The sequence below is a fragment of the Lonchura striata genome, chromosome 7 (genome assembly GCF_050655825.1).
Source record: "Lonchura striata isolate lonStrDom1 chromosome 7, ASM5065582v1, whole genome shotgun sequence".
Lineage (NCBI taxonomy): Eukaryota > Metazoa > Chordata > Aves > Passeriformes > Estrildidae > Lonchura > Lonchura striata.
In genome coordinates, this window is record NC_140709.1 from 9935766 (window position 1) to 9958239 (window position 22474).

The window sequence follows — 22474 nt, forward strand, 5'->3', positions numbered from 1 at the left end:
CAAACTGTATTTTTTCACTCACCTTGAGAAGAAGCTGGTATTTAGTTATTCTTTGAATGGGTTTAATCAAAAAGTCACTGATGGTCAGCCGTTGGCTTATTTCCTGCTGAACCTCCTAAAAAATGCAGATTAAAAACAATTGCAAACAATCACAGAGTAAGACAGACAACATGATAAAATGTCTCAGCAGAGATTTATTTCCACTGCAAGTTGGTCTGTTCTTAATCTTTTGTTTGCAAGAGGGAATTTCTGAGGATTTAAAAATCTGGCATATCCTATTTAGGCAAGGTCTGGGTAGAAGCCGTGACTGAGCTGGGAGGTGTCGGGAAGCTCAGGATCCTCCTGTCCCAGCTGAGCCAGCAGCCTGCCAGGGCTGGGGGTCACTCGCCCCACTGCAGTGGGGTTTAGTTCACAGGTGAGTCCTGCAGAACAAACCTCCTGCTCTGGGGTCAAAGGAGACATCTTTCCCTTGTTAAACAAGCTTCTTTCACATTACTATCGAAATGTGTCTTGCCCCAAAGACTTCTTGAAACAGACAGAGTTACTGGGGATTTATGAGCAGCACCACCCAGCTTTTACCTCCTCTGTTGTTTGTACACTACTGATTTAAAAGTCTTGTTTTACTTGGAACAGAAATTAGTGCATTTGTGGTACTCTGAGGGCCACACACAGATAGTGTATTTATTAGAAACACTTACTAGAAATAAATAAATATTTATTAGAATTATCAATATTTACGATTAATATTTATTATCAATATTTATTAGAAATTCACAATATGATAATCTGAAAGCAATTAAATAATAACACTTTTTCCATATGGCAGATAATAGCACCATGTGCAGTATCAAAATCTCCAGGAGTTTGCTCTAGGCAAACCCCACAGGTTACAGAACAGTCTCCTTGACCTGGACTCAGAGCTGTAAGCAGTAATAATGTACAACAATAATGTACGAAGAGCTGTGCTTACCTCAAAGTAGGTTTCATACTCAGCTACTATATACTCAGACCGGGGCTTGTTTTGGCAATACACCACATACATGTGCAATCGCCGCTCCTGTGAAGGCAAGAGACACAGCAGCCAGGTGAGATATTGGCTATTCTTCTGGTATTAAAAGGTGGCAAAAAGTTGCTATGATAGTTTCCTTGGTCTTCCTTACTTTTGGTTTAATCAAAGATTCAGTTTGCGAAAGTAGGAAAGAAAACCGGTAACTGGTTCTGTTCTCCACATCTGCACTTTGGCAAGAGGAGCTTTCTGGGATGTGGCCAGTGAGAGATGTTACACCCACACTGACAGGTCTGAAATTTCCTCTAGAGTTATGCTTTGGCTGACATCACATGAACATCTAAATTGTAGCAGTTGGCAAGTACCTGCCATAACTGTATTTTGGCAGATGTCCTTGACCACATCAATTTTGTCCCCCAAGTAAGTTGTCGGCAAGAAGACAATGATTAATGCCTTAGTGCAATCCAGCTGCCCACAGAAAATGTGCAACTATAGGGAAACGTTATGTTTAAATTGAGTTTAGACAGGTAAAAGTATTGAGTGGACACAAACAGGTGTTTTTGAGAAGGAGCCATCACACCCTAAAAGGCAATTGTATGAGATAATAGGAAACAAAATAAAACTTACATGCTTAATAAAAAGCTGTGCTAAACGCTCAGGTTCTTGAAGACATTTTTCCAGTTCAGCCAGGAAAAAGCTAAAAGGAAGGACATGAACACTTCAGAACACTTCTTTAGGTCATCCCAGCAGCAAACTAGTCATCCTTCGTTTGTAACAGTGGCATTTTAACTCCAGTATTCAATAATAAATGAAAAAGTAAGCTTGGCTTCAGTCCTTAATTATGGGATTTCTAAATCATTAGGTGAGAGCTGTGAAATGTGGAGGTCCTGCAAACTGTCTGCTCTTCTTTACTATGACAGTGATTTCAATTTTCAGAAAGTGCTGATCATTATCTAACTGCAAGAGTTGCTTTCCTTCACTGAGAACTCCCAAAGTAAAACCCTTCCATATACCAAAATTCTTGTGAAAACTCAACTTATGGAAACTCCAGCTTTACCAGGAGCTCTCAGTTGCATGAGCAAATCTGGAGTACTGGTCAACATGAAGGAGATTGCTGTATGTTTCCACCTGAATAAATGAATCAACATATTTTGCTGGTGGAGTTATGGTAAGTTCTGATTGTTACTGTTATTAATTCCTTAAAAATTGCAATATCTAATTCATAATAGTCACAGTAATTCATAAACACCATCTCCATCTTGACTTGCAGCTTCAGGGAGGTCATTCATTCTAATTCAAATGCCCTAATCAAGAATATACTGGGATGCCTAAAAGTGAGCTGAAAACTTCAGAAACACTGCTAGATTTTTCTGTCTTGTAGGCAAATCCAGACAATCATTCTGTCCATGATGTTCCTCTTTTTCATTTCAGGATTTCAGTCTCAAATGCCTCCACAGATTTGCAACAGTAGCCAGATTTTGTGAGAGGACATGCTTGCAATGATCTGATCCCAAGAAATCCCAGAACTTCAAAAACGATGCAAATTGGACAGATGTCCCAATTAAAAATCTTCTTTGCTACCATTAGATACAGCTGCTTCCATAACCCAATCCTCTATAAATGCTACATTCATCTGCATTTAAATAGACTTCTTGACCCAGATATACAGAACTAAAAATAGGGAATCTTTCCATTTGTGTTACAGAAAACTCCCATCCTCACACTTAATCAAGGAATGGTACTGGTAAAACCACTCCATTTTCTGGTATCAACTTAACAAAAAGTGAAGCTCTCTCTGATATTTTTTAGTTTATGCTCACAAGGTCATCTGTCAGAACATTAGGACAGGCCCAGACCCTGGGATAAGCACCCATGACAGCAAGGATATTGTGCTTCCTGGGTGAGGGAAATGTCCTGAGCTGAAGGAAGATCCAGCCCAATGCCCATAGTTCAAGTCTGTATGTGCATGCTCAAATTTTAGTTAGTTGGAGCTGCAGAGTATTTCTGAGTAGCAGAATTGAAATGATGACCATATTGTCCATAAGCAAGACATTGTTCACAAAGTTACATGGGAAATGGCCCAGGACTTGTGTTTCCAGCAGCTTTTCAAAATCTACTGTGAGTAAGATTTTCAAGGAATGGAGTTCCTAACTCAGAGCCAAAAGCATCAACATGGCCAAAGCATGCAAGGGCTTTCAGTGAGAAGGACCTTGAAGCAATCTGCATTTTATCATCCTTCTAGCCAAAGACCACTGGTATGGTCAGCCTTTATGATCCAGTCAGCTGCATGTGAAGATGTTGCTGAGACACAGGAAGGAAACCATGACTTTCCAGACTGCTACTGCCCATCAGTAGGATGCATTGAGGCTACAGCTGTGACCTAAGAAACTCAATTATGGCAGCCCTACTAGCTTCTCTGAAGATCCAGTGAATACCCCATAAGCAGCAAGTCTCTGAGAGTGATGCTGGGAATGCTTATGAGCAGTGCCTCAGGAGCTGTGGATGGACCACAGTGGTACCTCCCAGGGAAGCCTCTTGCTGGGGCTCCACAGCAAGGTGACAGAGCCATCAGCAGCCCAGGAATGAGACAGGCAGCCTCCTGTGTGCAGCACCCCATCACACTGATCAGCTCTGCTGGCCTGGTGTTTGAGCCAGCACAAAGCTGTACCTGGGACCACAGACAGCATGACAAACAGCCTCCCATGAAGCCAGGCAGTGCAAAGTTATCACACACCAAAGTTCTTTCTTCAATGGGAAAAATGATTTCAGGTAAGCACGACGCCTTCCATCATGCAGTTGTGCTGTTTCTGGCTGGGTAAACAAAGTCCTATATCAGGATTTAGGGTATTGAGAAACTGTGGCTAAAAGCACATGATCAAGAACATCTCAAGATTCAAGGTAGCCAGGATTTGTGATGTTATTAACTAGCACTTACAAACCAACAGAGACAATCTAGAGAGGAAATGTCCTTTGGAAGTTCAGCCCTGAAAGACCTGATGATATTCAATTAAAAGCAGCTTAGACATACAGACAGCATATAGTGCAATCCTCTATGGACAAGAGGTTAGAAAGGTGTTTAAAGAGGAACTAAACCAAAAACTTACTCTTTGTGCCAGTCATAGATCTGGTGAATATTGCCAAATACAATTTTGTCTTTCCCTTTCATATCTTCAGAAACTCCTTTTTCTTCCATCCTCTTCATGAAGCCCTTTAGGATTAAGGATCACTCATTCAGCAAAGGACTCATTTGAAGGGGGAGCACAATTCTTTTTTTAAGAAGCAAGAGTATAATGCCAGGACTTTTTACATTGAAAATACTTAAAATATCTTTCATACAATTTCAAACTAGAAACCTAAGTAGATACTTTAAATTACCCAGTTTGCTTAAAAGAAAACGTTAAAGAATCTGTTTAGAATATCTGCAATACTTACTCAACACATTATTAGATGTAATTGAAGTGACAAGTGCAGTTGTAAGATAAAAGCTAAAAAAAGTAGTTTGTCAAACTCTTGGCTTCTCTGGTAAGAGGAAGAAATCAGATTCTACTGAGTCTATAGATTGTATAGAGTTCTTCCATTCATCACCATGAGTATCTTGTGGGAGCACAAAGCCAAGCAGTAAGTTTAGAGTCACAAGAACAGGATTTCTCACACCTCCTGAGAGTTTCTTTGTAAGTCTTTGGAGCATGACAGCCCTGTCAGCTTTGCCAGTGGTGCATGCATAACACAAATGTTTTCAAGATTGGAAGCTGTTGAAAACCACTGTTAGATAGACTGATAATTCTCTCTGGACTAGAGAATGCCACTAGTGAATCACATGTCTCCAGTTCTTAATGGGAAAAAAACTGAACCCTGCACTGAGTTAGATGTGACAGGTGATCCCCAGGGATGAGCCAAATCTTTACAAGTTGAAGCTTAAAAAAAAAAGGAAGGTATGTGTTACCATTACCCAATATGATGGGATGAAAAGCATGAAATAAGTGGTAGGATCATAAGTTAACTCTCCACCAATGCCTCCAAATCTGCATTGCAGCAAACAGAGTATGTCACAAGTAGGGTAGCCAAGAAAAACCTCTGCACACTGGAATTGAACCTAAAATACAACATTTGCTAGATGGAAACAAAAATAGTTTCCAAAGGCATTTCTTCTTGCTTCTGTCAACATGAGAAGGGGACCATGGAAGCAGACTACAAAATAAAGCAGTTTGTTTCTCATGCTGTATTTTTGTTGTCACTTGTCAGCATGGTGCTTTTTAGTGGGAAAACATTTTGCATAGCAGGGTTTGCTTCAGCTCACCTCTACAACAATTCCCAAGTCTTTGACGTAGTCTTTTTCAGTCTGCACCAGCTCATTTAAGACAAACCTAAATTAAAACAGAACACACAAGTATTTGACCATATTCCTTGATGTTAGCATTTGCTCCTTTACCACATACAACCTCACCATAAAACCCCATCATCATCCAGATCACATAAAACAACTCACCCTTCACTCAGAGCTCAGTGGAATGTAACAGACAAAAACATCACATGTCAGGTCAGAGTAGTTTTAAATCTCTTAACCATTCTTTCCTGCTATCCCTCTTCCCCCCCCGCATCCCAGGATGGTGCAAGAGCAGCAGCACAAACAGCTGCCTGTACCTTAAACTACCCCTCCCTGATCTCCTCTCCCCTTCCCCTAGATAGCTCCCCAACAACGATGGACCCATGTCCTGGCCCACTGGGCAGCAAGCAAGACTGGAGTCCTTGCCCCAGTCCATCTGGCTTTGCCCCAGATTCATCAATTAAGTGTCAATTTGGAAGTTTCAAACACTTGGAAAACAAATCCCCTCTCCTGTCATAGCTAAGAGTTTAATCTTTTGGAGAGGTAATCTATGTGTGGGTGTCAAATGTTTTAACTCTGATTTCAGAGCTAATAACCCCAGGTAGGAGAGTCATCCGATGAAGGCCTGATGCATGCAAACAACAGCAAGCTAAAAAAAGCCCCTCCTTTGTAACTCAAACTGACTAATCACATAGTTCTCTTGAGGATAATTCCAAAAAGTTACAGCTTGCTGCAGACAGTTTGTCTCTCAATTATGCCAATACATAGATTTGGCATATGACAAATAAACTCCATCTGTCCTCAAGTTTGCTACGGCAGTAACATGGCTAACAAGACAGAGGAGTGCTTTCATGTCTGATATTGCCCTGTCCACATCCATAACCAGACTGACCCACTTGGAGGGATAGGACTGAGGGCTAACAGTGCTAAGATAAAGCCTGGAGAGAAAAAAAAAAACAACCAGACTGGCATTGCAAGGAGAGACTTAGTTATGAGAGGCCACTGAGGAAATAAACACTGCTGCTGCTGCGCTTGTAACACGTCCCTTGCTCAGACAAAGCAGAAGCGATCCTTTGGCCGTGTGGCAGAAAAAAGTCAAACAGCTTCTTGTTGGTTTGAGAGTGAAATCCAGCCCCCTTGGCAGCAGGCAGGGCTGGCAGCAGCCACAGCAGACACTTGTGCTCTCTGGAGCGCTGTGCCAAACTGTGCCCGGGCAGCAAACACGTGAGAGGCAAAAGGCAGGAGGCTGCTCCTTCCCTGAGTGCACGGCCTGAGCAGGGGTGTGCTGACAGCCCTCGGGCTGCCTGACTCCTGTTCCCTTGGGACAGGCTCCACAGTCCCCTCTGCCCTTGGGACAGGCTCCACAGTCCCCTCTGCTCCTGGAACAGGCTCCACAGTCCCCTGTTCCCTTGGGACAGGCTCCACAGTCCCCTCTGCCCAGAGAGGAAGGCCAGGGTGGGACCTTCCAGCTGGCACCACCTCTGTTTGCATTGCTCCCAACAGGCACAGAGAGCTGCGGAGGGAATGAGAGAACCTCTCAAGGCTTCTCAACCTTCCCAAGGATCCACCTGGCCAAGTTCTGCTCTAAAAATGAAGCAGCAGGTACTGGTAGTACATAAAATTGCAGGACATGCAGGCAGGTGTGTGTTTATTAAAAATCAGTGCAGCAACCAGGTTTCTGGTGAACAGACAAACCCTGCCAATTCACACCTCTACTAGAATTCAGGGTCTGCACCTCCAGTGCTTAAATTCAACACCAGGGATCCCTCTGCTCCTGTCTTCCTACCAAACAGGAAAATCAGCCTTGACCATCTCTACTCATTCTCTGAATCCTACCTGATGCAGCACCTTAGAGGTACTCCCAAAATATAAGGTTTCTAAGATGCATGCAGGCAAAAATTCAACTTCACTCATCTCCTGCTCTGATAACAGAGAGCAAGGGCAGGGAGTTGCTTGCAAAGTGCCCTGGTCACCAGCAGGTATTGACTACTCAGCTGTATTTAAATTGCCATGAACAGGATTTCTGATTGAGTCTGAATAGCTGGATATCTTGGAAACTCTGTATTAGACCTATACTGAACAATGACACTCAATAAGATGATTGTCTTTCTGCTCACAGAAATGCAGCAATCAAGCCTGATGGAAGAAGGAGTTTCCTCACACCAGGGCTAACTGCTGGCATGGATGTCCTGCCAGAAACAGAGGACATTTCTGCCCTTGCCTGTGCAAGGGTTCAGCTGCTGTTTTGTGGGGATTGGAGGGTCACAGCTCGAGCTGGGAGATCAGCTGCCTCACATGACTATGGAATTAAACCCAGCAAGCTGCAGGGACACAGAACACAGACAGAAAGGAGCTGGAGGGGAGACAGATGTCTTGTGCTGAAAGCCACTAGCAGGTGCTCCTAAACATCCTGGCGTTTAGGAATTCTGGCAGCTACTAATTGCACGTAATAGGCTGCCAGTACCCTGCCAAAAGCATTCCTGTAGCTGAGCTTACAGTGGCAGAGGTCTCTGCACTCAAACTGCAACCTGCAGTTAGCTGCCAGCCCCTAATTAATGAATTGCTACCAGAGGAACTCCAGATCCTGCAGTACTGAGGAGCTGCTAGGAGACAGTCATGGGCAGAGAGGTTCCCTGCAGGAAGGCTGACAGCTGCCTTGTAGAAAACTTCTGCCATTCAGAAACATATCCAGGACTGTCATGTCCTTGTCTGCTGCTGGCAGTTGCTCCAGTCCCTCACTGTATTCCTTCTCTGGCTTCCTGCAACAAACTGCAGGAGCAAATGATGGCTTTCACAGACACTTTCCTCCTACTTCATCTTCTACTCTTAACCACCTTCTTGTTCGTCCCTGACTTGGCAGTTTTCCCTGACTTGGCAGTTTTCCCGAATGGGGTGCTGTTCTTCCACCTCTCACCTTACCACACACTCCCATGAGAGCTGCATGGAACGTTACTTTTCCCTTCAATCTACCATTTGATTAGATCATTGCAGTTACTGTTGTTAGTATAAGAAGTGAGACAAAGTAAACAGCCACCTCAGCTTTCTTTCATATAATTCTTGATCCTGTTGCTCCAATTCTCTGTGTTCTTCAGCTGAACACACATTTAACAAATGCTTTAATCGTTATAAGCTTTGAAGGAATAAGCATTATTTTTGTTAAATTTAAGGGAGTGTACAGTTAATTTCAAAAAACAACTTTCATGAGCTGTCACCACTTCTTTTTTCTCCCATTATGATGAACATGTGGGTTTCCCAAATGGAACTTTCTTTTCAGTGGCATGTTTCCACCACAGATGCATCCGAATCCCATCCCTTTCTTTGCAAATAACGAGGGAAAAAAATATCTTTTTCAAAAATCCTAGAGGGATTCTCTGTTCTTTTTCTCAAAGGTAGCTAATAAGGTCAACCCCATATCCTGCCTCTGCGAGCTCTATTTCACTTCTGGCAATGCAGTAATTACCAATGCAAACATCCCAGTAATATCTGTTGAGCTCTTCAGAGACTTTTACAGCAACAGAGATTTGCTATCTGATGTAAAAGCTGTACATTTTAGAGTGATGATGAATTTCCTGTGTGTGGAAGTGCTTTTATGAAGAGCTTTTACAGCTTAAGGAAAACGAGAAGCAAGCAGAACATGGTTTTACTTTCAGTTCCATGCCTACTCACTGACTACAAAGTATCCTGGAGTGCTGCTGTGTGTCCTCCTGGGGTACATATTTTGGAAAGAACCAGTAACACAACTTACATCCTGCCTCTCATTGCTTTGGCTTTTTGTTCCTCTTCGAGGTTTCGTGGGGGAGTTGAAGGCGTCATTCCTTCATTTAAGCAGCCAGTGGCATCTTTTAAGCCTCCTCGGTAAGATCCTCCTTCAAGGGTCTAAAAAAACCCCAAAGAACAATAGAATAAACATTTTCCTTGAACTTCAGCAGTAGTATTCAAGCCAGTTCTGCAACCAACACTACAAAGAAATACACTCCTGCAGGACTTTGTAAAATACAGCCAAACTAGTTTTAGGTTGATGTAGGACCCCACAAAAAAAGCCTTGAAGTGGAGTTGTCATCCTCTTGTTAGAAGGTAGAAAAAGTTGTTTCAGTAGATCTGAGAAAAAAACCTCTTCCAAATTATTTCAAATCAACCTGGAAATATCCTGATGTCTCAATCAGGACCATTGTTAGGCTACATGTGGTTAAAAGTTCCTCTGCCAAAAGCTGAATGGGGGATTCTTGTAGTAAAATAAAACACAAAATGGAAATAGATGGACACACATAGTAAGATTCCACAATAATTAAAGTTTGCCCCAAATCCTTTGAAAGTAGTTGTAACAGTCTAATAGACTGCATGTTGGGGAGCAAAAATAAAATATAATAAAAAAATATGTCTAACTGGATTAATGAAATACTTTTCAGTTTGTTAGTCCCTCGATGGAACAGAGATATTTAAAGTGAATTTTCTGGGAATAGCCTTCTTGGTTTCCCATGCTACAAAGAGCTCCTTTACCACTCATGCCTTATCAAGCATGCCGTGAACGCTGACTCTTTTCATGTACCAACATCTCAAACTGAGAAAATACCAAAGTCTTCTGAAATTATTCACAAGATAAAGATGCTTGCTCAGAGTTGCAGTAATTTAATGATCACTGTGGGAATTTTGTTATTTTTTTTACTCTCTTCATCATTCCAGTAGATGTAAGGAAATGAACCTTTGTAGGCTCATCATATCCCTGCTTGTTAATTATGTTAAACTTGTTCAGAGAAAGCATTTAGCTAATTATAGAGGTCCAGGGACATGTAGAAAAAGGTGCAGCTTTGATATTAACATTTTTGAGCTGCACTGGGAAAACTTAAAAGGAGCCAAGATATGAAACAGGATTTAGTCCCTGTCCACCAGACTTGGGGATCAGACAGTGAGAATACACAATATGAATTTTTTTAACAAATTAATCTCAGAGCATTTTTATTGCTTATTCCACTCCCTGCAAGAAAGAGTTGACAAAGCAGATTAAAAGTGACACATGAATCTTTGTAAAATTAAAGTACAGCTGTGATACTTCAAGCAGTTCTTCTCTTTTGAGAGTCTTTTCATCAAAACCAGAACACCAAAAAAATTCACACTGAGTAGTAAAACCCCTGCGCCTCAGAACACGTTTTAAAACAAACAAAACATCCCACTGTGTAATATATTTGAATACTAACAAGACCCCAGAAATTGTGCAGTACAGTAGCTCATGCTCTGCAAAACCCACTGCAGAAGTGACTTTTGACTATGCAGCACAGAGCCTATGTGAGATGTAGACTTCATCTCACAGCAGAGCAAAATATTGGACACTACTGAGAAGCAGAGCACACAAGGTTAATAAAAGCAGAGCAGATGAAGGTAGAAAGCAAGGAAACCAGAACAAGAGGTAGCTTTTAAAGCCCTTCCTTAGAGTCACGTTGGGCCTGTTGTGTACACAGTTTTCACAACACTAAACTTACCAGTTTAGTTTTGACCAACTTTTCTATTGCACTGACAAGATCCGCAGCAGTTGGGACATCGGAGGAGCTCTGTCGAGCAGCTAGCAAAGAAGAGGACTGCAAGACACCAGGTGGCAAAGGAAAAGCAAGTTAGCAGGATGAGAAGGGAGAAGGAAACCAAGCGGTCAGTGAAGAAGCTTCTGAGCCAGGAGAAGGAGCACGGAAGGGCAGCTGGAGGGTGAGGGACACATGCAGGTCAGGTGAGCGAGTGCTGCTGTGTCAGACAAGCATGGAATTGCCATCCACTTCTGGCTGCACATCTCCCTGCAGCAGCTCCAAGACTGGAACCAGGGAACAGCATCAAAGAACTGAAGTTCATTTACAAACAGGTTACAATTCTCTTGAAGTTGGTTCCTCCTTCTAAGGCCATCTATGGTCTTACAGGCTCCAGAAAATTGATTTTCCTACTGCAAATGTAAGAAATTACCCCCTCCCCCCTACATGCATATTTGATAAAAGCAGTTAAGCACAAGGTACACATGGCATTTCAGGCAGTAGGGGAGGGAGGAAGGGGGGAACAAATCATCCCCCATCCTTTTCTCACAGATCAATTGCAACTCCAAACGAACTTCGGATGACATCTCCCACTCATGCAACTTCAGTCATCTAAAATTTGTAACTCTTCTGTCCCCTCTCTGCAACCACTGGAGACAAAACACCCCTACATGTCTCACCTCTTCTGGGTACCTGGCACTGGAGGGCACAAAATCTCTGTTTTAGTTTAAGATTTTTGCTCTACAAGGGCATATCACCCCTTGATTGCTGTCCTAAGAAGCTTCAGTCTGAACACCAAAACCCACTTGACAGCTGTGGGAATTGGGATCTATTAGCTCACCTGTACACACATCTCTTCTGAAGGCAATACGAGCACTGACTAAAACTACAAGCCCTTGGACAACCTCCTTTTGATGTCAGGCTGACACAGACTAAAGCATGGATAAATTTTTATAAATTATGAAAAAGCTTATTCATCCCTCAGCTGCTTATTGAAAGCATTGTGGAGGGCAACTATTTCAGTGAAGTCACTGTGCAGGTGCCAGTGAACACCCATCTGAGATTTAGCAGTGCTGGGGAGGGAGATGGGGAAATGGGATGGCAGGAATTAGGCAGCTGGCCACCCTTTTCAGCAGTCCTTTGGGGAGGTTGCTCCTGTTGAGTGACACATGCCCAGCAGAAGGAAAAAACAAAAGGAGCAAAGGAGATTAATCCTAAGCAGAAGCCTTGTGACAGAACAGAAACATGAACACACTGCATCAAGTTGTCTTTCACAAATATTACATCTAATCAACAGTTCTAATTGCAACAACAACAAAAACTACAGGCAATCAGGCTGGTAATTGAGGAATTAGGCTGGTTATGCAGGAATCTCATACTAATGTAAAAAACTCAGCCTGCCTGTTTCACCTGCAATGCAGACAGACGTGTCTAGGAAAAAAAAAAAGACTGAAAATAAGGACTTTGAAGAGATACTGGACAAATACATGGATGATGACTGCCAAACACAGCCATTCTAGCAGGAGGAGTCCAATTTTTGGAGGCATTAAACAGCTGTTGCCCTCACTTATTTTAACTGAAATTGCTCAATATCTCTGAAAAGTAAATAACTGTAGGATTCAGAAGGAAGCATAAAAACATTTGCTGTCTACAAGAATTTCAGGGTTAAATAAAACTTCTGTGATCAACAAGGGTCTGCTTTGAGTGGGGGAAATAGAAATCCAGTATTTCTATTCCTCAGGAAGCAAATGATGAATTTCTAATATAAAAAGATCTTGCAATTTGTCTTTATGAGAGCCCCCAGGAGCAGTGAGGCACAATTACTGCTGCCTGGCAGATGGACTCAGGGAAAAGTGTCACCTCCCATACATGCAGACATCTCCTACCTACCACAACTACTGGCCCACACTTCTGCTGCTGGTCCAGCCTAAGCCCATGCCTGCAAGCACAGAGGGAGGACATGAACAGGACACTGTGCTCAAATTAACACCATTAGAGTGCTTTCAGCTCCAGCATGGCTCAAACATTGCTAATACGATGCTCCTGTGCCAGGAAATTCAGGACCCTATGGGCTTAAGTTTTTTACCCCTCTGAGAAAAAGTTGAATAGGGCAAGAAAAACACGAGGCAAAAAGGGATTTCAGATGCATCTTGCTCTATTTAATCTTCTGTTTTAGGAGTGGGTGAAGAAAAAGGATGCCAAAACACTCTGTAAAGCTCAGACATCTGAAGCAGGAAACAGCTTAGTTCCCTGACATTTATGCTGTCAGAAATGTATTCAAGAAATATTGAAATCACATGGCATGTTGGACACCAAAAACAGTGACCTGAGCTGCAGCACTTCTGTTTTTCTTTAAAAAAAAAAAAAACAAAATAAAACCATCCCCCCAAAAGCAAAAAGCAAATGAAGCCCCAAACATTTAGCTAACACCATGGGGAACAAGCCAGGAGCAGTTGTGCTGGGCATGGATCCACCAGGGCTCTGCTCCATGGACCTTTTGCCTCTGTCCCTCAGCAGAGAGCCATGAGCACACAGAGCACTCCCAGGGCAGGAGTCCACAGCTCCAGCTGCTCCCTTCTGCTCCTGCTGCCACCACAATGTCATAACATTTCCTGACAGATTAGCAGCAAGCCCCCAAATCCCTTACTCCATCACTCTGCTCCTTGAGTCCCAGAAATATTTACATCCTCCTCTCTCTGTATTTCCAAACTTCTGCTTGAACCTTCCCCAAGAACATTCTGGGTTGTTTTGGTTTTTCTTTCCTGACAATTTATTAATCTCTCCTATCCTTGCCTCTTTGCCTGCAGCAATTACAATCAGAGGACAGCAATACAGAAGTGGCAGTGCTAAAAACAGATGCCAGCAGGAATGCAGGAAACTGCAAAACAGGAGGATGGTTTTCTACAAGGGAGATGACAGCACCAGGAAAGGGTGGGGGACAGGTACAGACAGGACTGGCTGTGAATGCAAACCACTGTCTCATTCACATGTTCTCACCCCGAGTCCAACACAGGGCTCTGCAAGCCAAAGGGCCAGTTGCCACATCAAATCCTGACTTCATGTCAGAGAGCTGCCACCACCAGCATGGTGCCACCAAACACCATTTCCACTGCTACAGCCAGACACCAGCAGCACTTTTCAAACAGACGTAGCAAACTCGCATTATTGATCTGAAGGGAGTTTCTGAGCACACACAGCACAGCCACACCATCGACCTGCCATGAAACTGGATGCCAAGGCTAAATTGCTTATCTAGCACTGTTTGTAAATCCACTTGGAGAAAGGTATTAGATCATGATTTGCACTCAGGAGACTCTTATGACCACAAGTCTAGGCCCTTGATACCAGAAGGCCACTACGAAACCACTGTGATGTAGCTATGCGAAAAATGCACTCAAACAGAAAAATTATGTAGTAAGGGAGGCCTTACCATATCATCTTGGGTTGGATCATTGTCAAAAATCTTCATAGGAGGAGGAAGAGGTGTGTGAGACTCTTCATCTGGTTCATCTTCTCCCCAACCCTTCTTGCTCTTCTGAAGAAAAGTTAAATATAATTAGAGACAGGGACAGGATTCTTTTATCTTTTCAGTTCAATATTGTGTTGAATAGAGGGAACTGCAGGTAATGAAAGAGAAGCAGTAAAGACATAAGGTTTTGCTTGGTTAATCCAAGTGCATTCTAAGGCTTACAGATACAGTTTATAGGTCATTCATAGAGCTAAGGCAGCTACATCTGTCTGTATGCTGACAGAATAATAGCTTTTTCATTTAAATAAAAACTGTTTGATGTAAAGTTTCTAAAATGCATTCTTCTTATTTCTGTTCAGTTAGTATCTTCTGCATTTTTGGCTTTTAATTCCTCATTCACTTTCTCAGGAAAGTGCCATTCTGGTGGAGAACATGCCTGCAGAAAAAATGCAGGTAGAGCTACATAGCAGATTTAACAGAGACATGGCTATTTCTGAGTATCTTCTTTCATTAAGGAATTACACTGCCATGGTAGCATAAAGGTGATATGAACTCAGCAAAAAGTGATAGCAGCTGCTCAAGAATAACTTCATTTCTGTCCATGGCAGCTTTCTAATAGGCTGTTAAAAAACTAATCAAAGGACAATAATATATGCAAACTGTGAAGCACTATTCATTATATATTCCATTGCTCTTTGGATCCTAAAGCTGTTTGCAAGAATGCAATTTTACCTATGATTCGCTGTTCCCTCCAGACCCTAGGAGAGCTGCATTTACTCCAGCATGACTCATGCCCCATGGAGGAGATACACGGTATTTGCCACAGCAAACAGCAACACACAGCAACACACAGCAACACACACCTCATCTGCGCTGTCTCCTTGAGGAGTGGTTTCATCTCCAGTCTTTGGTGAGCCAAGGTCAAAGCTCTTCCTGCCATCTCGCACCTTCTTTTGTTTCTTGATGTGGCTCTCGGTCTTCCCGCTGTTCAGGCGGCGCACGGGACTGGTCAACCATTTCTTCAGGGTGTTGGTGGAGCGCTTGGGGCCCGGGGAGCTCTGGATGGAGTTGAGGGATGGCTGAGGTTGTAAGTTGGCCACTGAGTCAGACTTGCCCCCGTTGTCGTTGGCAGAGGCCGAATACGCGTCTGCAAGGAAACGGCGCAGGTGAGACTTCATCCCAGCACCCCGCAGCCGCCCGCAGCACCGAGCACCAGAGCACAGCCCGGGGGGAAGGCTTCACGACCTATGGACTTTGTGCAACCTTTACTGCATACCAGAGAGAGGAACATGCCCTGCAATAGGCATTTCCCACAATCTCACACACCTCTCTCATTTCCTAACACACTATCTGTCCTTATGAAAGATTGCAGACGGTGGAGTTTTTTATATGCAGGGTTTTATTCAGGTTTTTTTATGGAAGCCTGATTTTCACCCTAAGTGCTGAATTTCTCAGCTTCTTCCCACAATTTCATTGTGAATTGCCAGGAAGAAAATAAGCACGAAAAGGAGATTACTACAGGAGACCTGACAGCCACCAACACATTGTCAGGTTCCATAATTGTTTCTCAGCTGTTTCCCGACCCCAATGACATGATTTAGTTAGACTACTTATTAACTTCGAAGCACCTTAAATTATCTCCTTTGCCTCTGAAAGCAATCTGTCAGAAGAGTTCACAAATTTGCTACAACTAAGAAACTGGAATGAACAATTACAAAAGATGACAAACTGTTCAAACCAAAGGAAACTCTCTATAAGCTTTAAAATTAAAAAATTAGTTTCATTATATAGAAGCAGGAGGTTCTGCTGAACTACCTCCAACCTCAGTTACTGATACACATGTTCAGACTGGCACCTTAGAAAGGACTGCAACCTTCTATACTCCCCCCAAATGCAACAGACCAAAGATGTGCCAGTGACAGTAAGGCTTCAAAACCAAACAAGTTACTCAAAGATTTCCAAATTGCCCTTCAGGAATAAGTGCCCTGCTTTCAACTTTCTGAAACCATGTCAAGGCAACTCCCTCCCCTTCCCTCCCTATCAGGGTCTGAGATGTTTAATCCCACACAGTTTAAGATGAAGGTTTTTATACAAAATTCAGAAGCTGTCACACTCCTGTAAGAAACATCTCAGGCTGTACATCAGAGAAGAGCCAACTGATGTGATTAAACATTTTTACATTGTTATCTCTGAATCTTTTATCTGCCCCAGCAGAGACCAAAAAACTAAGTTGCAACACATGAAAACAGACTGCTGCATCCAGATATTCTCAGTTCAGCAATGATTACCACTAGAGATGCTGGGTTGTACATATGTTGAGGAAGAGCTACTCTTGCAGAGAATCATTACCTCTGTTGTTTTAGAAGCTGGCTCCTGCTACCTGCATGAAGAGATCACATCCCCTCTGGGCAGAGCTGCTGCTTGCAGCTGTCTGTGCATGGAGGCATCCTGCCTTGTCTGCCAGCTTGCACAATGCAGACCATGAGAGAATGTTTTATAGCCAAACCCAGCACCAGTCAGAAGAACCGGTAAGTTATTACATACCTGAGGTCAAAGGTTAAATTCTAGAACATACAGAAATAATTTTAACAAGTTAGAGAAAGTCAAAGTTCACTTTCCAGACAAGAAGAAAATCTCAATCATCTGTTTTTTGACAAAAGGAATGAGTGCAAGAGGAACTGAGAGGAGGACGGGTTCCAGGTGGAGCTGATCCCAGGTGGAGCTGCTGGGGATTTTCTGGCATTCCTCTGTAAGGGCAAAGTAGCACTCTTATCTCCAAAAGGCCTGGGTTTAGCCAGCTCCTGCTGATGTTATTTCATGTACAGGAGGTAGCACTAAATCAACGAGTGACAGATAATGTTTGTCAGGAGCCAGCTTATCTTCCACTCAATAGGCTTTGGATAGCTCTCCCTGGCAGGCTCCACGAGATGCTCTGCAAGTTTATCAGTGCGCCTTGCGTCAGCAAAATGCAGGGTTTCACCATGGTGGGTTTGATTTTCCAAGTGCCCTCGTGCCACTGGCAGCACTGAAAGCCCCACAGGTGGTGGGGGAAGCTGGAGGGTTCTTGGCCAAAGGGCTTTGCCAAGAGGAGTGCCCTGAGGTGCCCGTGCTCCCACTGCTACTGCAGGAGGATTAACTTTGGGAATTACTGCAGCAGAGGGAGCTGGGCTGCAGTCAGAAGGAGAAATGAGTGCTCTGTGGGGCTGCCACTCCAGGGATGATTTGGGGGGAGTGGCGGCATCACAGACTCGCTGCCTTTGCTGGGGACTGGGCTCAGGGGGAGGTTGAGGAGAACCAAGGATGAGTTGATCTCACCACATTTCAGCTGATGTACAGAGAGGTTTTTACTACACCTTGTAAGTAACACAATCCAACCCCCACCTCCAGTCCACAGCATTTTGCCGGTTTAACTCTTGGGAAGGGAAGGGAGCTGACTGGAGGCTAATGAAGCCTGAGATAACCCCAAGGGTTTGTTACTGAGATGGCAATCCTATCTCAGCCCAGTGGGCTCAAGACAGGGCCAAGTCCAGGAACCCTGATTCCTGTGAAGGGACAGGGACCTCTCTTCCCAGCAGGAAACAGCCCGGGTTTTACCAGCAGGGTCATGCCCCAGCCTTGCTGCCTCCCTCTCCCTTGCCCAGCAGCACAGCCACAGCTGGGGCACAGACAGACACACAGCACCTCTCCTGCCATGGCACTCTTTGCTCAGCTGTCCTGGGGAAGAGATGGTCAGTAATCCTGTCACTCCCAGGAAGGCAGCACGTGGGCAGAAACAGTCCCAGTCCCAAGCTGGCCACAGCCCACCCTGCCTGCTTGTAATAATTTTGACACCCAAAGCCAGGAACCCTCTGTAGACTGAACATCAGAGCTTCAGAGCCACCAGCCGTAACAAAAGCCAACCCACAGGTTTGCAGAGGGAGGCTGTTAACACTGTCCAATCTCACCTGAAAAAGGCTCTGGATTTTCCTGCTCAAGGTCATGCCTTTGGTGATGAAAAAGGCTGTTTACCAAAGGGTTACTACATCCTGGTCATGCCATGCAACCCTGTCAGATATGAAGTCCCCTTCTTCCTCCTTGTTTGCTGAACTGCCCAGGCTGAGCATGGTAAGGCATCTGGGACAGAACCCAAGCTTTGCCTGACCCATGCAACCAAGACTGGAAACATGGCCTTATTTTGCCTAGTAAGGCAGTTTGCTGGCTGGGCAACAGGCAGAGAGGTGGGACAGAAAAGCTGGCATGAATTTCCCTTCTCCCCAGCCACCACGAGAGCCCTTTGATGTTGGGTGACTTATCTCTGCCCACACTCTACACTGGTAAAAAGCACTTCCATCTCACCCATACCAATTCCCACTAATAGCAAACATGCCTTATCCAAAAGCCACATCGAGAATTCACACACAATGTTCATAACCTTTTTTTTTTCTTTTTCAAAGGAACTGCAAATTTGGATAAATTTGTGAGCACGTCACATTTGCAGTTTGCCAGCCCTGCTGAGAATGATCTCCTTTGCACATAAAGCAGGTCACACCAACATGGTTGCAGAGGCAGGACTGGAACTCAAGGAAGAGCAGAGCTCACAAAATGAGAGAAACAAGAAACACAAAAAAAATCTGCCAGCAGGCAGCCAACCTCCTCAGCCACGTGAGCTCTGCTTCTGCAGCACATATGGCCATAAACACATTAATCATGACACCTGATACTGGCCCGAGACCCTGACACCAGGTGGATCGAGCGGAAGAGGAGGACACGTTACCGTGCTCTTCCTGCAAAGCACTAGCACGTATGTGCTTTGCAAACTGCATTAGTAGAGCTCTTTGGAAACAGTTTGTTTAAGGAAAGCCAGAGAGCTTCTGGGAAAGATGCAGCAGCTCACTGTGTGATAACTGAGGCAGCTGCTGCTGCCCGCAAACAACAGCGGAGCAGCAGCTGTCCCCACGCTGCAGCAGGTCTGCCATGAGGAGCTGTCCTCCCACCAATGTCCCAGGACACACCACTAAAAAAAGGTATTTGGTGAAGCAAAACGGGTGCAGGGAGGTCAGCAGACTCGTGTGGCTAGATTAATTTCCTGGCCAAACCATTCGTTCAGACAGAAGAAATGATGGTTTCCAAAACACTCCTAAGCAAACCTCCAAGAAACTTCTGGCAAGAGGACTGTGAGAGATACTCAGCCAGACTAAAGGGCTTTAACATTCAGAGCTTCTGCACTGCTGCAGCCATTAAATGTTTGTTGTTGTTGGTCAAATGAACAGACATCTGTAAAAGCACAGCTCTTGTACTTGAAAAATAGAAGGTTCCAGTTCTGTGCAACCTTGGATGAGAGGAAAACAAAAATCTCATAGACCTGGTTTTGAGTCAGCAGGAATTCCTGTTGGAACATAAATACAAGGCATTTTATTTTTACCTCCCTGTTCCCCAGAGCACACATGGGAGGGAGGTTTGTCTGATCAGGCTCAGGCAGCACTAGACTCCTTTGTAGAACCTCAGCTCTAACAGGGAAAGGAAAAGGCTTCTCAGAGCAACTCAGAAGAAAACATCAGTCTACTCTATTTGATACATAATAATGACAAATCATAAAGGATAGGAAAGAAATATGTGTCTATAACCAGAAGATAGAATATAGCTATAAAAATAGGACACTAGAGCAGGGCACAGTCTTGCTTTAAGTGAGGTGAATTATTTTCTGATTTATCTGTGGCTCCATTTACATCCTAGAGAAAGAGCCTGAGAGAAATATATTTTTCCACAAAAGTAAAAGAAAATGAGCCAGAATGGGAACTCCGAAGTCCTACTAGCATGTGCATTTAAATCAACAATTTTTATTTTTCAGAGATAATACCACTTGTGAATGAAAGCTAATAATGACAATCTGATTGATGAACACATAAATCACCTCTGCTGTGCTAAATAGAGCCCATTTCACATTCAGTGGTTTCTGTCACAACTTGGGACAAAGACAGAATTTAATCAGATGTGGGTAAAAGACTAACTCAGTCTATACTCGAGTAAATTTCTTAAAGAATGGGAATCTCCATCCCAAAAAATCTTGGAAAGTAGGAACCATCTAGATTCACCCTGTGCACAAAGCCTCTATGTTAGTATTTCACACTAAACAAATAAGAACCATCTAAACCATCAAAATGCACTTTCTCCTGCCTTTTCCAAGAGCACCTCCAAGATCATTCAGCCTGCAGGTTTCAGTACACAGTTCTCAGTCCCGTGAAGCTTTATACTCTCCCTTGGGAAATGCTGCTCTGAGAATCCCCTTGGATCTGCTCAAGGGATTTGGGACTAAAGCTCTACCTGATGGATGCAAAGATGGCAGAACGAGGTATGAACACTGCTCCTCTGGTCTCTTCTGTGCTTTTGTATAAAATGTCCAAAACATACTCAGTGAAACATTTTTATTGGCATGAGTCAGAGTTACAAAACTTTGTGGCTTAGGCAGATGACAGTACTGGTCCTGGTTTTAGTGTTAAAGCCCATTCTGCCTGTAAAACCTGGCATGGATTTGCAAAAGTTTGGGAGGCAACAACATCTGGATAATACAAAGGCACTTTACAGCTATTCCTCTAGTAAAAACACTAGGTGTTAACAGTGTAAATAATGTATCTTACAACTTCTAATGTCAACAGATAAGTTGTCTCCTCAAACACATCCTCTGAAAAAGGCTCTAGTGAAGAATATAAATGAACACAAGCAAAATTTCAGTGCCCATGTCAGACAAAGACAGAGGACAACTGGTTTGAAAAACCCTTTAGATTGGAAGTACATTAAACTTTCACAATGGAATTGCAAAACGTGCCCTGGAGACTTCCATCTGCTCCCAGCTCTGCTCAGCAGCTCCACACGTGTCCAACCACAGAGCTGCCCTGTGCTCCAGCTCAAGCTAAATATGAGATTGACCATGTAGGAGAGAGCCTCACACCAGAGGGTACAGACACGTTCAAACTATGCCATTGAAATTTAAATGCAGATTTTGTTCAGAGATTGTTCTCCCTAACTTCATAATCTCCTGGAAATGAGTAAATTGAAAAGGTTCAATTGAATTTTCTGTTTGTGTCCTGGGAGTATCATCTGAAGCTTCAAGCTGGAAGTAATATCAAAGGGTACAAATCAATCTGGCAGGATTCTCACAACTCCACTTACATGGATGAAATTACCTCTGTCCAAACTCAAGAATAACGATATGGAGCTAAATATTTTATAAAAAAAGTTTCTAGTGCAATATTGGAAGCAACAGACATATTGGACAAACTTTCTGATCACTGTAATGTAAAACCTCAAAATCTGACTTTCTGTTTCACTGCCAAGCATGCAAACATGACTAACTTCCAAAGAACAGGGGAAAAAAAAGGACTAGAATCTAAATTATTCACACAACATTTAGAATACACTGTTTTGCTATTGAATAGCTGGTATTTCTTGGAATTATGAAAGAAGAGCTGCTTTGGGATAGAGAATGATCTGCAGAATTCCCTTTAACCATGCTGCGAAGCAGGGGATGCTCCAGAGGGATTGTACAAATGGGTTTTGCTTTTGGAAAACGGTCACCGATCTGTTTGCTTCAATAGTCAACTTTCTGATCACTACTTCAGGTTGAAACCTAATGTGAGGAAAACAAGCACTCACCCAGCTGGGGTGAGTAAACACTGTCACTTGGAGCCACTCATTTTTGTGGCAGGCAGCAGCTTCATCTCCTGCTCTCGGCAGTCAAGGAGCTGTGCACACTCTGCCCAAGGGCTCTGCAGAGTGGGACACGCCCCGTAGGAGCTTCTCTCTTGCCATTAACTACAGAGGGAGTCCGAGGAAATTATACCCTCAGCTAAATTTAGTTATTGTAAGTCCCCTTCCCACATTTGAGTACACTTCATACCAGGCCGATCTCGCAGCAGGGAATGATTAGCTGAAGTTAAGCATCTGTCAATTCGCTTTAATGAGCAATAACTCGTGGCAAGCTGCCATTAGCTTCAGTTGAATAGCTTTTATTTTTAGCTGGTGTTGCTCAGATGCAGCTTCCATCCAGCATGTGCTGGGAAAGCTGACATCCATAGTCTCCAGGTCTTCGTTGTGCCAGTCGGAGTGTCAGGGCTCCAGAGCTGCAGTTCCTGGAGGTCAGAGAAAAGTCACGGCAGTTCTGGGAAAGTTTCAAAGAGTGAGACAAAACCAAA

General features: G+C 43.5%; 1 protein-coding gene across 14 annotated transcripts in view; it reads right to left on the reverse strand.

Moving 5' to 3' along the window:
- The window catches only part of KALRN (kalirin RhoGEF kinase), a 477147-nt gene that overhangs the window by 41547 nt on the left and 413126 nt on the right, over nucleotides 1-22474 (reverse strand). For 10 of the 14 annotated variants that reach the window (XR_014956495.1, XM_085584162.1, XM_085584156.1 and 7 more), the window contains 9 exons: nucleotides 15170-15453; nucleotides 14268-14372; nucleotides 10805-10900; nucleotides 9076-9206; nucleotides 5304-5370; nucleotides 4111-4214; nucleotides 1634-1703; nucleotides 971-1057; nucleotides 23-115 (listed from right to left, as the gene is read on the reverse strand). Coding sequence is in view for 13 of the 14 variants with exons in the window: in XM_085584162.1 (XP_085440288.1) it covers nucleotides 23-115; nucleotides 971-1057; nucleotides 1634-1703; nucleotides 4111-4214; nucleotides 5304-5370; nucleotides 9076-9206; nucleotides 10805-10900; nucleotides 14268-14372; nucleotides 15170-15453 (1037 nt within the window). In the remaining variant the exon portion in view is untranslated. The remainder of the gene's footprint in view (nucleotides 1-22; nucleotides 116-970; nucleotides 1058-1633; nucleotides 1704-4110; nucleotides 4215-5303; nucleotides 5371-9075; nucleotides 9207-10804; nucleotides 10901-14267; nucleotides 14373-15169; nucleotides 15454-22474) is intronic. The other 4 variants (XM_085584155.1, XM_085584152.1, XM_085584159.1 and 1 more) reach the window with 3 other exon arrangements.